The sequence below is a fragment of the Mesoplodon bidens genome (genome assembly GCF_964165515.1).
Source record: "Mesoplodon bidens genome assembly, chromosome: 3".
Classification (NCBI taxonomy): Eukaryota; Metazoa; Chordata; class Mammalia; order Artiodactyla; family Ziphiidae; genus Mesoplodon; species Mesoplodon bidens.
This window is the reverse complement of record NC_138178.1, coordinates 150969203-150983475: the sequence shown is the minus strand read 5'-3', so window position 1 is coordinate 150983475 and position 14273 is coordinate 150969203. Positions and strand designations below refer to the sequence as shown.

General features: G+C 41.2%; 1 protein-coding gene across 1 annotated transcript; it reads right to left on the bottom strand.

The window, feature by feature from the left end:
* Positions 1–290: 290 nt before the first annotated feature.
* On the bottom strand, positions 291–7201 carry EIF2B2 (eukaryotic translation initiation factor 2B subunit beta). Its single transcript, XM_081229457.1, has 8 exons — positions 6964–7201; positions 6723–6843; positions 6434–6582; positions 5337–5500; positions 4246–4341; positions 3487–3624; positions 2145–2211; positions 291–845 (listed from the first exon to the last, which is right to left on the bottom strand). The coding sequence occupies exons 1-8, from the start codon at positions 7124–7126 to the stop codon at positions 688–690; spliced, it is 1056 nt and encodes a 351-aa protein (XP_081085583.1). The 5' UTR covers positions 7127–7201; the 3' UTR covers positions 291–687.
* Between the last annotated feature and the right edge of the window lie 7072 nt (positions 7202–14273).

The window sequence follows — 14273 nt, the reverse complement described above, 5'->3', positions numbered from 1 at the left end:
TCTCACGTGCCAGCCCAGAGATCAGATGCAATAGGTCTGGGATTGTATATTTTCTTAAACTCCCAGATGATTCTGATGATCAGTGATTTTGGAACCATTGTCTTGGATCATTAACAAGTTGTTTGGGATGAATTCCAGTCAATTATAAAGGAATCATAAATACTTTCATCTGCATTTCTGTTTTAGGCTGTTACCTCTGATTATTGCCCTCTATGAAAACACCAAAGGGCTCTGCTGCTGCTGTTGCAGGCATTTCAGTCAGAGCAGGACAATAAATAAAACAACTCAGGAACCTTCGAGCAGCTTTTATTGGCACAGCCTCAGAAAAGGCGTGGTAGTCATTTCTGAGCAAAAATCTGTAGCTCAGCAAGGTCTTCAGTGTTGTGTTTAACACACCACTGAACCAGAAAGTTCCTGAAACAGATGCCCCAAGTCACTAAGAGGCTCCAAAATCAATAGGTCAAGCCCTGCTGCTCTGTTGAGACCTGAAAGGCAAAAAATAGTCCTGGATGTGCGTCCTGGTTATAGGATGACTGAAACGGCAGGGAACAGTATCAGTATCAAGTTTTCTCAGCTTGACTCCAGATCACTCCCCCATTACAAGGAAGATGTGTTTCAGCCGTGGCACTGAAGTCTCCACTCCATTCTGTGTTTGCCTAAGCAGCTTCTGCTTAGGACGAGTGGTGGTCATAGGACATGATCATCAGGATGGTAGAGTTCACTCATCAGGCGGTAGATGTAGGAAGGCGCATTCCCACCAATGTTGGAGATAAAGAGGGTAATGAGCTCTGGGGGGACGTAGTCAAACACAGGGCAATGAACACTGACCTTCTCCAAGATGTCCCCTGAAAGGTAATCACACGAGCGAAAGATAATACCAAGGCTCTTGTTCTAATAATTAAGTATCTTATAGATTCCAGGCTCAGTAATGCAAGTATACTCGCCACCCCAAGAAAGGGAAACTGCAGCAACATACAAACCAGAAGAGATGACTTCAGATCATGATACACCCTATGCTTATAACTCTCTAATGCCTTTCCATAGATAACCCTTAGAATAACATTCAAATTTGGGATTGCAACCTTCAAGATCTGGCCCCTCGCCACCGCACTGCACTAATTATAGTTCATATTACTCTCTCTCTTGCTCATTACTCTCTAGCCACATGGCCATCTTTTTCCAACTGGCTAAGCATGTACCTAACTCAGGCCCTTTGCACCAACACCTGGAAAACTCTTTCCTTCATCTTCACAGAGCAGGCTGTATTTCTTCAGGACTCAGCTGAAATGCCATCTCATTAAGTCCCTTCCCCAGACTAAGGTAGTCCCCTCGTCACTTTCCATCTCATCCTTCGTATTTGTTTTCTTCCTAAAACATCCCATGACCTGACATATTCTTGTCTGTCTTTTGCAACATAATGTAAACTCTGGGGGAGCAGGGCCTATCTATGTTATTCACTGTTACATTCCTCATGCCTGAAATAGTGTTGGATACACAGTGGGTACTCAATAGTCATAAATATTTCTTGAAAGAATGAATGTTTGTATAAATGGTGAAGTTATTCAATTTCCAAGAAGAATCAGCACCCCGAGTACTATGCTTTGCTCCAAGAGGGTGTTAAAGCCCATGCAAACTGTTGATGAGGCAGCAAGCTCACTGAGCAAAGCTGCCTTCAGAATACGTGAGAGAAATGGACCCCAACACACATAGGTGTCCAGGCTACAGGCGAGTTTCAGAAGTAACATTTCAGAGCCTGCTTTCTTTGGCAGTCACGTTACCAAAACGACTCCCTGCAGCAGCCGAAAACAAGAACATTTTATCACTGGGTTGTCGCCTGTGTCTCAAACAACTTTCAAGGCCAAACCCAGTCAGTGCTGGGTGATCCAACCCACCATGGCCCCAATAACTCGGTTAAAATATATTAGTTATAGAAGAAAATGAACATGGATTAGATCAGGACCCCAAGCACTCTAAGCTGCTCAAGAGAACAGTCCCCACAAGAAGTATGATAAAAAAAAACCACAACCTGACGGCATTCAATCCCATTGGCCACCAAAACCAAAACCAAAAGACCGAAACACACATACACAAAAACCCAAAACACACAAGCGCGTGCGCCACATACATTCAAGCAACTTCTGTACCTTCTGTGAAAGGCAGGACTTCTTCAGGAGCCACAAACTTGTGAAATGAATCTTCTTCATTGGGGAACTGGAAAAGAATTAGGGAAAAAGAAAAAAAAAGAGGGAGAGAGATCTGACACTTCCACTTTTAGGTATACACCCAAGAGAAATAAAAAACATACATCCACAGACATTTGATTACAAAGGCTTACAGCAGCATTATTCACAAAAGCCAAAAGGTAGAAATAACTCAGATGCTTATCAACAGATGAATGGATAATTAAATTGTGGTATATCCATGCAATGGAATACTATTCGGCCACAAAAAGGAACAAAGTACTGTGCTACAACTCGGATGAAGCCCCAAAACATTATGCTAAGTGAAAGAAACCAGAAACAAAAGGGTCCATATTGTATGACCCCTTTTATGTGAAATATCAAAAGTAAGCAAATCCATAGAGACAGAAAGCAGATTAGCAATCACTAGGAGATGGGGAGAAGGAGGAATAGGGAGTGATTACTCAATAGGTACAGAGTGTTTTTCTGGGATGATGAAAAAGTTTTGAAACTACAGAGTGGTAGTTGCACAATGCTGTGAATGTAGTAAATGCCACTGAACTATACAATTTTAAATGGTTAATTGTATGTTATGTGAATTTCACCTCAATTTTTTAAAAAGTAGACACCTATAGATAGGCTGATATGTTCAAAGCAAGTAGTTTCTATCACTGGTGAAACTGCTCTTCACTTAGTAACTTCTTGTATTCAGGCTACAGAGGACAGTCCCTGGAACAAATAAAACCAATTCTATGTTTCTAGTTTCAACTTACTTGGCATTTTCAGAAATGGTGTCAGCGAGTGGTGGCAATGTAAACAAAGGGCCTTCCCCAACTGCGTATTGTCCTGACCTTACAATTTTTTTTTTTTTTTTTTTGCGGTACACGGGCCTCTCACTGTTGTGGCCTCCCCTGTTGCGGAGCACAGGCTCTGGATGCACAGGCTCAGCGGCCACGGCTCACGGGCCCAGCCGCTCCGCAGCATGCGGGATCTTCCCGGACCGGGGCACGAACCCGTGTCCCCTGCATCGGCAGATGGATTCTCTACCACTGCGCCACCAGGGAAGCTCCTGACCTTACAATTTTGACTTCCTGAAGCTGACACGTTGTAACTATCAATGGCTTTTCCTGGATCAAGACTTCTGTGGCTTTTTTCAGCCTCCACTGGGTCTAATCCATTGAGTAAATGAAGACAAAGAGAAGCCCCAGAGTGAGAAGGTTGAAGGCCCAGAGTTCAGACCTACACCTTGACTTCCTTCTGTTGGCTAGAGATAGACGAGAGAGTAGCTGGAGATGGACAGACATACCTGTGGGGAAAGCTTGAACATCGGTGCACAGACAATGAGTGGGGTGGAATGGTGCTTTGCTGCCAGCGCTAGAGTATGAGTTCCTGTCACAGCTCTCAGGGCGCCGTTGGCCAGGATGGTCTTTGTGCCAATGATCACCTTTGGGACAGGAAAGAAAATGTGAGCCATCCTGGGAACAGAGCCCTAAACAGGCCATTGGGCACAAGAGCCTGAATGCTCAGCCTCAGTCTTGGTGTACTGGGGGGTCACACGCTGGTACACCCAAGGGAAAGGGAGTCTAGGCTCAGACCACAAGTTCTAGTATAAAAGTGGGTTCGCAAGGGAAGAATGAACATAGTACAGGACAGGAAACTGCAATATCTACTGTTCTTAGCCCTGTCTTTCCTGGAAATCTATCTGTCATACCTCCTGAGAAGCAGGGAGCCTTTCTTCCACCATCCACCACCACCAAGCTCTCTGAGCAGAAGTGAGCAGCCCTTTACCAGATCCCTAGCAGCTGACACACTTACCTTAGTCCCACTTAATTCTTTTCAATGCTTTAACCAAAATGAAGCTCCTCCAAGTGAGGAACAATGATTCAGATAAAGGGGGAAACAAAATCAGTTAATAGATTTAAAAGGCCCATGTATGTATTTTTAAAAGGTGCTAGAAACTTTCCTCCCTTCTCATGGATATTGGGGGTGGGGTGGGGGTGGAGAACCAACATTTTAGAAGTATAATCTTCATGAATTCGACATACTATAACCCAAATACACCCACCTTGTTGACTCTTGACATAACAGCAAAAATGGCAGCATCCGTCATGACAGTTGTCTCAATACCTGTTTTGGACAAATTGACTGCCATCTCATGACCCTGCAATAGGAGAGAAAGGCTGATGCTGGGAGGAAGAGTGAGAGAGAATGAAAGACCTCTGGGGATTCTGTGATACTGGGCATATCCAACGTGCAATTTCCAACAGATAACTAACTCATCTGGTAGGTATTCTCTGGGAAGCGGGAGGAAGCCCAGGGGACGCTAATAAATGTTTATTACTCCCCAGCAGCACTAGGACAGCCACAAAACTGGAAATATGACTTGCTTGCATAATCCAGCAGAGCTGACAAGACAGATCCTAGCTCATTATTTTACAACATCCTTGCATGCTTACATATTTCCTTTTTTGGAGACCTATTATTTACCTAAAGATTGAGTGAGGTTAGACCAAGCATCAGTCATCCTCAAGGTAATTTACCCTATTTTGATTCCTAAAACAACCAATATTTATCTTTTCTTGGGCCTAGCAACTCACCCAACTTTCCTATGTTTTTTTTCTTTTTTTACCCCGTTCTATGAAAACATTTATTGAGCCTTTATTTTACAGAAGTGAATACCGCTGACTCTCTCAAGGAGTTTTTAGGAGAGGCATATATATATATATATATATATATATATATATATACATACATACATAAAACTCTAACATGCAGTAATAGATATAATAATAGAGGTACTGAAGTAGGAAGTAGTACAGAGCTAGAATTGATTCATTTTCTATTGGAAGGGTTGGGGAGAAGAGGGAGAACAGCCATGAAAAACAGTTTCCCAGAGGAGATGATATCTAAACTGGGTCTTGAAGGTTAAAAACAAAGGTTTCATTCTTTGTATGCTATGAAAAATGTGTCACCCAACTTTCCTAAACCAATGTTTAAGAATGTTAACAGAATGAACTTGAAAATTCCCTTAGTGTTTTACTTTGTCTTCTCACTGTGCCTTGCTTATCAATTCAAAGATGGCATGGAGCCCACCTACCCCTCCTTTATTCTCTCCTCATTTTCAATTTTTCTTAGCAACTCCAGCAGTCCCCGTACCTGACAGAAAGGCGCACACTCTGCCACGATGACATGGAATTTCCTCTTTCTGGCAGCCTCTTTGAGGAAGGCCTCCACTGTTCGGGAGAAGCCAATGGTCATGATCACCTCATTGGAGTGGATGTGCTCCAGAGCCTGGGCTGCGATGTTCTCCGTTGTCCCTTCTGCAAGAAGCCAGTTTTTCAAGGAAAATATGACACTGCCATGCTACAACACAGACAGACACTACAGAAAACAGAAAGGGATGTGCACCCTTCTCTAGACTGCCCACCTAGCAGACCCTGGTAACACGTGGTCAATGGACTTAATGTGGAATGTCACCTTTCCTTAAAAGCCCTGCTCCTCCACGATCTTCCACCTCCCAAGTTCTCAGCCTACCCTCTTGCCCAGCAGCACCCCTATTCATCAACTTACTCCCCGTGCCCCTGCCGGGTCCCAACACCAGCTCTTTACAATTGACTTTGAAGACAATGAATTTAGGCAAGAAATGGTCCAAATTGGGAAACTCTAAAGTGCTGAGCGTGGGATAAACAGAGCTTCCCCCAAAAGAACTCCTCCTCCAAAAGGTGTCCACAACACCTCCACCTGACAGGGAGGCCACGGTAGAAAAATTGGGTCGGGGGGGAATTTGGAAGCAGCAGCTCAGTGCACAGACAGACCCAGGAACGCTGATTGCAATAAGTATCTGCAGTTCTCCCGGGTCACATAGACAAGGGGGATGGAGGTGGCCTGTGTGTATGTGTATGTATATGTGTATGTGTGTCTGTATAAAAATTCAAGAGGAAGTTTAGTGAAGGAGGGTCTATCAACTGTGGTTTTCGGGCGTTCATCTTCTTTAAAATAAAAATAAAGCTCTTCCCAAATAGAGTCTCCGCCACAGCAGATGTGCAGTCGATAAGGGGTTAGTCTGTAAGGAAATGTAAAGAGGGTTATCTTAGTCTACCACCTATTCCAACCCTTCCTAATCAGGATGAGGGCAAACTTCCGAGAACCAGAGGACTGGTAATCTCCCATCTCTGCTGATGAACAACTTCCAGGGTCTTCTGTTCCCTCATCTGCCTGCCACCTGTCCTGTCCACCTAGGGATCAGGACTCACCCAGTTCCACAAGCAGCTCATTAATTGCTTCAATGATGTTGGACTGGAGTTGAGCATAATGGGAGCGGAAATCCTCGCTCAGGCCCCCGGATGTCAAGAGTTTGTGCAGGGACTCCTGCTGATCGCTCTCGTCGCTGCGTCCGTGGAGTCTATGGAGGCAACAAGACCCAAAGAGGGAGGTGGGGAAGAGATGTGGTCATTAAGGTAACAACAGCTGCTCAGCTCCAATAAAGGCTCCATGCAAAAAGCGTCACTGGGTCCAACCCCCGGCCCAGGACGTGGGCCTGACCTGCCATACTCCTCCCGGATGATCCTGAGCACTCTCCGCACCATGTTGCCCACAGTGGTCTCTGAGGGTTGAGCGGCCGTCATCCTCCGGCCTTCTCTGCGGATCAATGCCATCAGCTCCCCTGTCGTCCAAAGAGAGAGGGTAAAGCGCGGCAAGGGCGCAGTGGGGCCTGGGCGACTTTCCGCCCGGGGATCGGAAACGGAAATTGGCGAGGGAGGCGATGGAGCTAGGCCTGCCTCACCTGCATTGCTCCAGCGGTGGTCCGTGATGATCCGGCGCAGCAGCCCCAGGGTCTCCCGGGCCATGTCCTCGGAGCTGTGCCGCCCGCCGCCCCGCTTCAGTGCCTCCACGAAACTCTCGATCCTCTCGGACAACTCCGAGCCCTTGGCCTCAGGCCCCGGCATCTCGAAAGGACCCGCCTCGCCGGCGTAATCCGCACCTGCACGACCCCCAGGCTTGCACTTCCGGGGCAGGAGAGGTCGGCTTCCGCTCTGCGAGACGACTCCAGTTTGGGAGACGGCAGGGCCACGCCCCTCGCTGCCACATCCCGCCCCCCCACCTGCCAGAGCCAATCAGAGACTTGGAGTTCGATTTGTTCAGTAACGGCCGAGCGTCCGCGCGCCTCCGAGGTTGGAGGACTGGAAGTGACCTTTCTTACCTCCTCAGACGCTGAAGATCTCGCAAGTGAGGCTTTAAGAGGGTGGCTAGACCAGTTGTGGAAACAGCCAGTCTGAACGTCCCCCACCACTACCCAAGGCTACGCTGGAGAAGTTGCCGCCCTCCTTCCAGGTCCCTCAGCTCCGGCGACGGCCCAGCCTCCAGACACAGACGCTCAGAGTGTGCGTCCAGGGTCAGCTACCCCATCGGCCGACGCCCCATTATAATGCTGTTACACTGCGCGTTACTGTTTCGTTTGCGCCTCTGTCTCTAATAGGTTGAGCTCCCTGAAGGCAGGGCCAATATATATATTTTTTGTTTGTTTGCCTTTGCCTTTTCCGTTTAAACGTCTAGCACGCATAATATAAGACAGAGGAATCGGGGATGAGGAGATCGAATACCCACCAATAAGGAGATTCAAAGTCGGAGTTAATATGGGAGCAAAGATGATGTCCTTCCATCTGAACAGACTACAGAGACTAGAGAGTATAACATAACACCAAGAGCTGCCATTTACTTAAAGCTTACTAGGTGTTGGACACTGTGTGAATTGTCTCATCTAATGCATCTCTGTGAGGTAGGTCCTCTTATCCTCATTTTACAGATCAGGAAACAGAGCCACAGAACTTAAGCAGTTAGTAACGGGATGCGTTTATATTTAAATCCAGGTGTGTCTGAACCCAAAGTCTCTGTGTAATGAGAATCTCTAATTATTTCCTTAAGATAAATTCTTAGAAGTGAAGTCCGTGGGCACACACCTTTCTAAGACTGTTGTTACAGTTGACAAATTGCCCTCCAAAAAATATATCAATATGAAAATCAGACAAAGATAGTACAAGAAAAGAAAATTACAGACCAGTGTCCCTCATGAATGCAGATACAAAGATCTGCAACAAATTATTAGCAAACCAAATCCATCAATACATAAAAGATTAATGTATAATTATCAAGTAGAATTTAAACCTGGAATGCAAAGCTGTTTCAATATTCGAAAATCAATTTGAGAAACCATATTAATATTCTGAAAAGTAAAACCACAGGATCATATCAATTGATGTAAGAAGCATTTGACAAAAATCAACAGCCGTTGAATTAAAAAAAAAAAACACAAAACCTCTCAGACAACTAGCAATAGAAAGGAAATTCTTCAGCATGATAAGGGGCATCTACAAAATCCTATACCTAACATCATACTTTATGGTGAAAGACTGCTTTCTCTCTAAGGTCAGGAACAAGGCAAGGATGTCCACTCTCACTACTCCTATTTAGTATTATACTCAAAGATCTAGCCAGTGCAATAAGGCAAGAAAAAGAAATTTTAAAAACATACAGACTGGAAAGAAAGAAAACTGTCCCTATTAACAGAAAACATCATTGTCTACATAGAAATTCCCAAAGAATCAATAATAATAAGAAAAAGCCTCCTAGAACTAATACATGAATTTAGCAAGGATACAAGGTCAACACACAAAAAATTTATCATATTTCTGTATACTATTGATGAATAATCAGAAACCAAGATTGAAAACATAGTAGCTCCCAAAAGCCATAAAATATTTGTCAATTTTACTGTGTGTTAAGTTTAAAATGTCCAAAAAATTCTATGAGTTTACATGCTTGCTGGCACTTATGTTCTGGCCAATTTTAGATATTGCCATTATTTTTCCAGGTATAAAGCCATTAAAAAATAAGGTATGTACTATTTTATACATACAAAAGAATATGTGCGCATGTGTATATAGTATGTATATGCAAGTTATGAAACTTGACAAAAAAATGAACACCCATGGGCCCATCTGTCAACTTGAAAACTAAAAATCTCAAATTCATAGACACAGAAAGTAGAATGGTGGTTGTCAGAGGCTCGAGGGAGGGATTACTTATTGTTTAATGTTCAGAGTTTCAGTTGTACAAGATGAAAGGAATTCTAGAAATGGATGGTTGATGATGGATGTGCATTTATATTGTACAACAATGTAAGTGCATTTAATGCCACTGAACTACACACTTAAGGGTTAAAATGGTAAATTTTATGTTACGTGTATTTTACCACAATTTTAAAAAATAAATAATTTGTGATATTTAAAAAAAAAACCTAGAATACTGCCAGTACCATCCCATCAATGTGTGTGCTCTTTTCCTAACCCATTTCCCTGCCTTCTGCCACACCCAAGGATAACCACTAAACTAAATTTTGATTGATACTCCTTTGCTTTATGAAAAAATAATTTATATTTACAATCCCTAAACAACATAGTGATTAATTTTGCTTGTTTTGGAGTTTTTTTACACATGGTATTATAATGTAATCTTCTACAAGTTGCTTTTTTTACTTAGTATGACGTTGCTAAAATTCATCCATGTTGTTATATGTATCTGTAGTTCTCTTGTTTGCACTGCTGTGTAATGTTCTATCATGTGACTATACCACAATTTATGTATTCATTTTCCTTCAACAGATATTTGGGTTGTTTCCAATCTTTTTGGGGGGTGAGAGAATATAAACTATAAATATTCTTTTGTATATCTTGGCATACCTACAAGTGGAACAGCTGGGTCATAGGCTATGTGAATATTCAACTTTACAAATAGTGCTAGTATTCCAAAGTGGTTAAATCAATGTATGCTCCCTCCAGTAGGGCTTAAAGAGTTCTAGCTTACCAACACTTGGTATTATCAACTATTTTGGGGGGTGGGGGTGGAATCAGGTGGATATAAAAGGATATATCATTGGAATCTTAATTTGTTTTCCTGATTACTAATGAGGTTGTTCTTTTTTTTTTTTCCATATGTTTATTGGCCGTGTGTTTTTTCTTCTTTGTGAAATATCTACTTGTGTCTTTTACCTACTTGCTTTTGGTTAAAAAAAATCTTTTCTAATAGATTTGTAGGTGTTCCTTATATATTCTGAATACTAATTTTTTTCTTAGTTTATGGCTTGTCTTTTTACTCACTTTGAGATGTCTTTGAACAGAGTTCTTGATTTTAATGTGATTAAATGTATCAATCTTATCTTTTTTTTTTTTTTTTTTTTTTGCGGTACGCGGGCCTCTCACTGTTGTGGCCTCTCCCGTTGCGGAGCACAGGCTCCGGACGCGCAGGCTCAGCAGCCATGGCTCACGGGCCTAGCCGCTCCGCGGCATGTGGGATCTTCCTGGACCGGGGCACGAGCCCATGTCCCCTACATTGGCAGGCGGACTCTCAACCACTGCACCACCAGGGAAGCCCTCAATCTTGTCTGTTATAGTTGGTGCTTTTTGTGTTTTATTTAGAAAATCCTTCCCTAATCTAAAGGCATAAAGATAATCTCCTGTATTTTAAAAATTGCCTTTACACATAATTTTGAATTACTTTCTATGTAGGGTAAGAGCTGGGATCCAATTTTATTTTCTTTTTCCATTCTTTCTTCAGTGATTTTCAGTGCTACCATTGTACTATGTGAAGTTTGTATATTGTGTGAGTCTGTTTTGGGGCCCTCTATTTTGTTCCATTGCTAAATTTGCTTATCCCTGAGCCAGTATTACGTTATCTTAATTTTTACTGTCTTATTTTTTAAAAAGTCTTGCTCTCTGGTAAGAAAAACTCCCTTACCATATTCCTTTCTTTAAGAGTGTCCTGACTAGTTTTGGGCCTTTGCTCTTTCATATATATTTTAGAAATAAATTGTCTATTTCTCAAAGAAAAACACACTCTATTGAGATTTTGATTGACATTGCTTTAAATCTCCATATCAATTTGAGGACAATTGACATCTTTAAGATACTGAGTCTTACTATCCATGAACATGGTGTATATCTCTTCTTATTTAGGTCTTCTTTAATGTTGTCCAGTAAAATTTTATAATTTTCTCCATTTGGGTCTTGCACATCTTGTGTATAAAATTTATTCCTAGTCATCTTATATATCTGTCAGTATTGTAGATGATTATCATTCTTTTTCATCATTGCCAAATTGATAGAGAAAATACAGAAACTCCTTTTAATTTTCATTCCTTTGCTCATTAATCAAGATGAGCCTTTTTCATGTTTATTTACCATTTGCATTGCTTCTCTTATGAATTACTGGTGCATGTGGTTTGCCCATTTTTCTAATATGACGTATAGCAGACATTCTGATTGTTCATTCAATATCCATTTTTCTCTTCCTTGTTAAAAATAACTGATTGTGTTTTGTTTCTACCCACAGGGAAGGTGGTTTTAGCTTATGAATAAATCCTGATTGGTCTAAGCCAAACATAGTAATTCCATTCTACTTTTTTTTTTTTACAGATTGGTGTAGAATAACCCATTTTCTAGTCAGTGAGATGTAAGGAGAATCTGTTTGGGACTTCCTGGAAAGATTTCCCTGTTCTTAAGAAAGAAACAGAGAAGACTACGTAGTCTCTTCTATTTCTGGACTTCTTGGATGAGATTCCTAGAGTTAATGCAGCTATCTTGTGACCATGAGGTCTTAAGACTGAGGATAATGTTAACATTCTGAGGATTTCAGAACAGAAAAACGGAAAGAACCTAGACTCTTGATAATGTCAATACTTAATGGATAGTTTACATATATTAACTCTTCATCCTTAAAACAATCCTTTGAGACAGATACTATTAATATAACCATTTTCAAAAGAGGAACCTAAGGCATAAATAAGATAAGTAACCTGCTCAGTGTCGCACACTCAGTAAATGGAAGGGTTGGGATGTAAACCCAACAATCTAGCTTCAGAGCCTACACCATTAGTCTGTATATCGTGGTGCCTTTTTTTTTTAAAGTTGTGTGAAATCAACAAATTCAGAAGTTGCCCTACCTTTAGACTTCTTATTATATGAAGTGATAAATTTCTCTATTGCTTATATAATTTTAATTGGAATTTTCTGTCATTTGCAGCCCAAAGCATCTTGATTTGGGGTATTTATTTTTTCTAGTTGACTTATGAGATCTATTTATATATTAAGGATACCAACTGTTTGACTGCAATTTATGTTGAAATATTAGTATTTTTAGAAACTTTGCCCAATTCTCATATATTGCTGTGGGATTTTAAATTGAAACCTTTAATAGGACAATTAAAAAAAAAAAAGCAGAAGAGTTTAAAATGTTTTTTCATACCCTTTAAACCAGCATATTTATGTCTAAAGATTTATCCTAAGGAAATAATCAGAAATAGGCACAAAGATTTATCCACAATATTTTTCACTTTATTATTTATAACACAAAAACAAGAATATTCCTAAAATTCAAAATTAGGAAATTGTTTGGAAATTATAGTATGGCCATACAATGGAATATCATGTTTTAGAAGAATATTTAATGACATAGGAAGTGCTTAATGATAAGGAGAATTGTTGACAACATATTAAGTTTCCAGTCACTCTGGAAAATAGTTTGGCAGTTCCTTTCAAAACTGAAAATGGACTTATAATGCAACCCAGCAATTATACTCTTGGTCATTTATCCCAGAGAAATGAGCACCTGTGTCCAAATAGGAAGTTGTACATGAATGTTCATAGCAGCTTTATTCATGATAGCCCCGAACTGAAAACTACCCAAATAAATGTTCTCTGATTGGTTAATGTTTAAACAAACTGCAGTACATCCATACCGTGGAATACAGCTCAGCAGTAAAAAGGAGCTATTGGTGTATGCAACAACTTAGATGAACCTCTAGACAATTACACTGAGTGAAAAAAGCCAAGCTCAAAAGTATACATACTAGGGCTTCCCTGGTGGCGCAGTGGTTGAGAGTCTGCCTGCCGATGCAGGGGACACGGGTTCGTGCCCCGGTCCGGGAAGATCCCACATGCTGCAGAGCGGCTAGGCCCGTGAGCCATGGCCACTGAGCCTGCGTGTCCGGAGCCTGTGCTCCCCAACGAGAGAGGCCACAACAGTGAGAGACCCGCGTACCGCAAAAAAAAAAAAAAAAAAAAGTATACATACTACCTAATTCCATTTGTAACATTAATGATAAAACATAATTATGGAGATAAAGAATGGATTCATGGTTGCCGAGAGTTAGGGATGAGTGGGGGGATGGGATGGGTGTGGCTCTGAAGGCATGGCACAAAGGATAGTAGAACTGAGTTTCTTGATTGTGGTGATGGTTATGTAAGGCTACACATGAGTCCATATATAACTAGTGAAATCTAAATAAGCTCTATGGACTGTACCAGTGTCAATATCTTTCCTTTGATACTGTACCACTGCTGTCTAAGATGTTACCATTGGAGGAGGCAGGGGAAGAATGCATGGGCCTTGGTGTACCTTGCTTTCAACCTCCTGTGCATCTACAGTGATTTCAAAATAAATAAACGAAAACTTCATGAACCAGGGTTTATAAAGGAAAAACATGTATTTAAAAGAAAATCATAAAGCATTACATTACTCTAACTGTAATTGTTAAATGACTCAGTGCTAAAATAGATAATAAAAGAGAATTTATTTAAGGTCTGCAATTTTTCAAAAAAGCAGGATGAGAAAATAGCATAATTGGTGGGATGTCAATTTCATTTAAAATATTTATATATGTTATTCATATAAATTATAAAAATACACACACATATATACTTACACACACACACACCTATACACACACACATACATATACACCAAGTATCATTATCTACATGTCTACATATACCTATATCTATTTTTCTATATGCAGGTGTGTGTGTGTGTTTGTATGTGTGTATAAATGACGTATACCAAAATGTTAACAGTGGTTATCTCTGGATGTTAATGGTTACAGGTTTATCAGAGACCCCTAGTTGCCTCAAAAGCCAGTGTTCTATGGTAATAGGATTTTTTCTGGGCAAATAGCCACCCAGAAAAAAGACTACATTTCCCAGTCTTCCCAGCAGGTAGATGTGGCCATGTGACTACATTCTTATCAATGGGATGGTATGGACG

Coding starts and splice junctions, on each gene's coding strand:
- EIF2B2 (XM_081229457.1), bottom strand. CDS start 7,126: ATGCCGGGGCCTGAGGCCAAGGGCTCGGAGTTGTCCGAGAGGATCGAG. Junction 6,583..6,722: donor ATCCGGGAGGAGTATGGCAG/GTCAGGCCCACG, acceptor TTGCCTCCATAG/ACTCCACGGACGCAGCGACG. Junction 5,501..6,433: donor TGAGCTGCTTGTGGAACTGG/GTGAGTCCTGAT, acceptor GGCTTCTTGCAG/AAGGGACAACGGAGAACATC.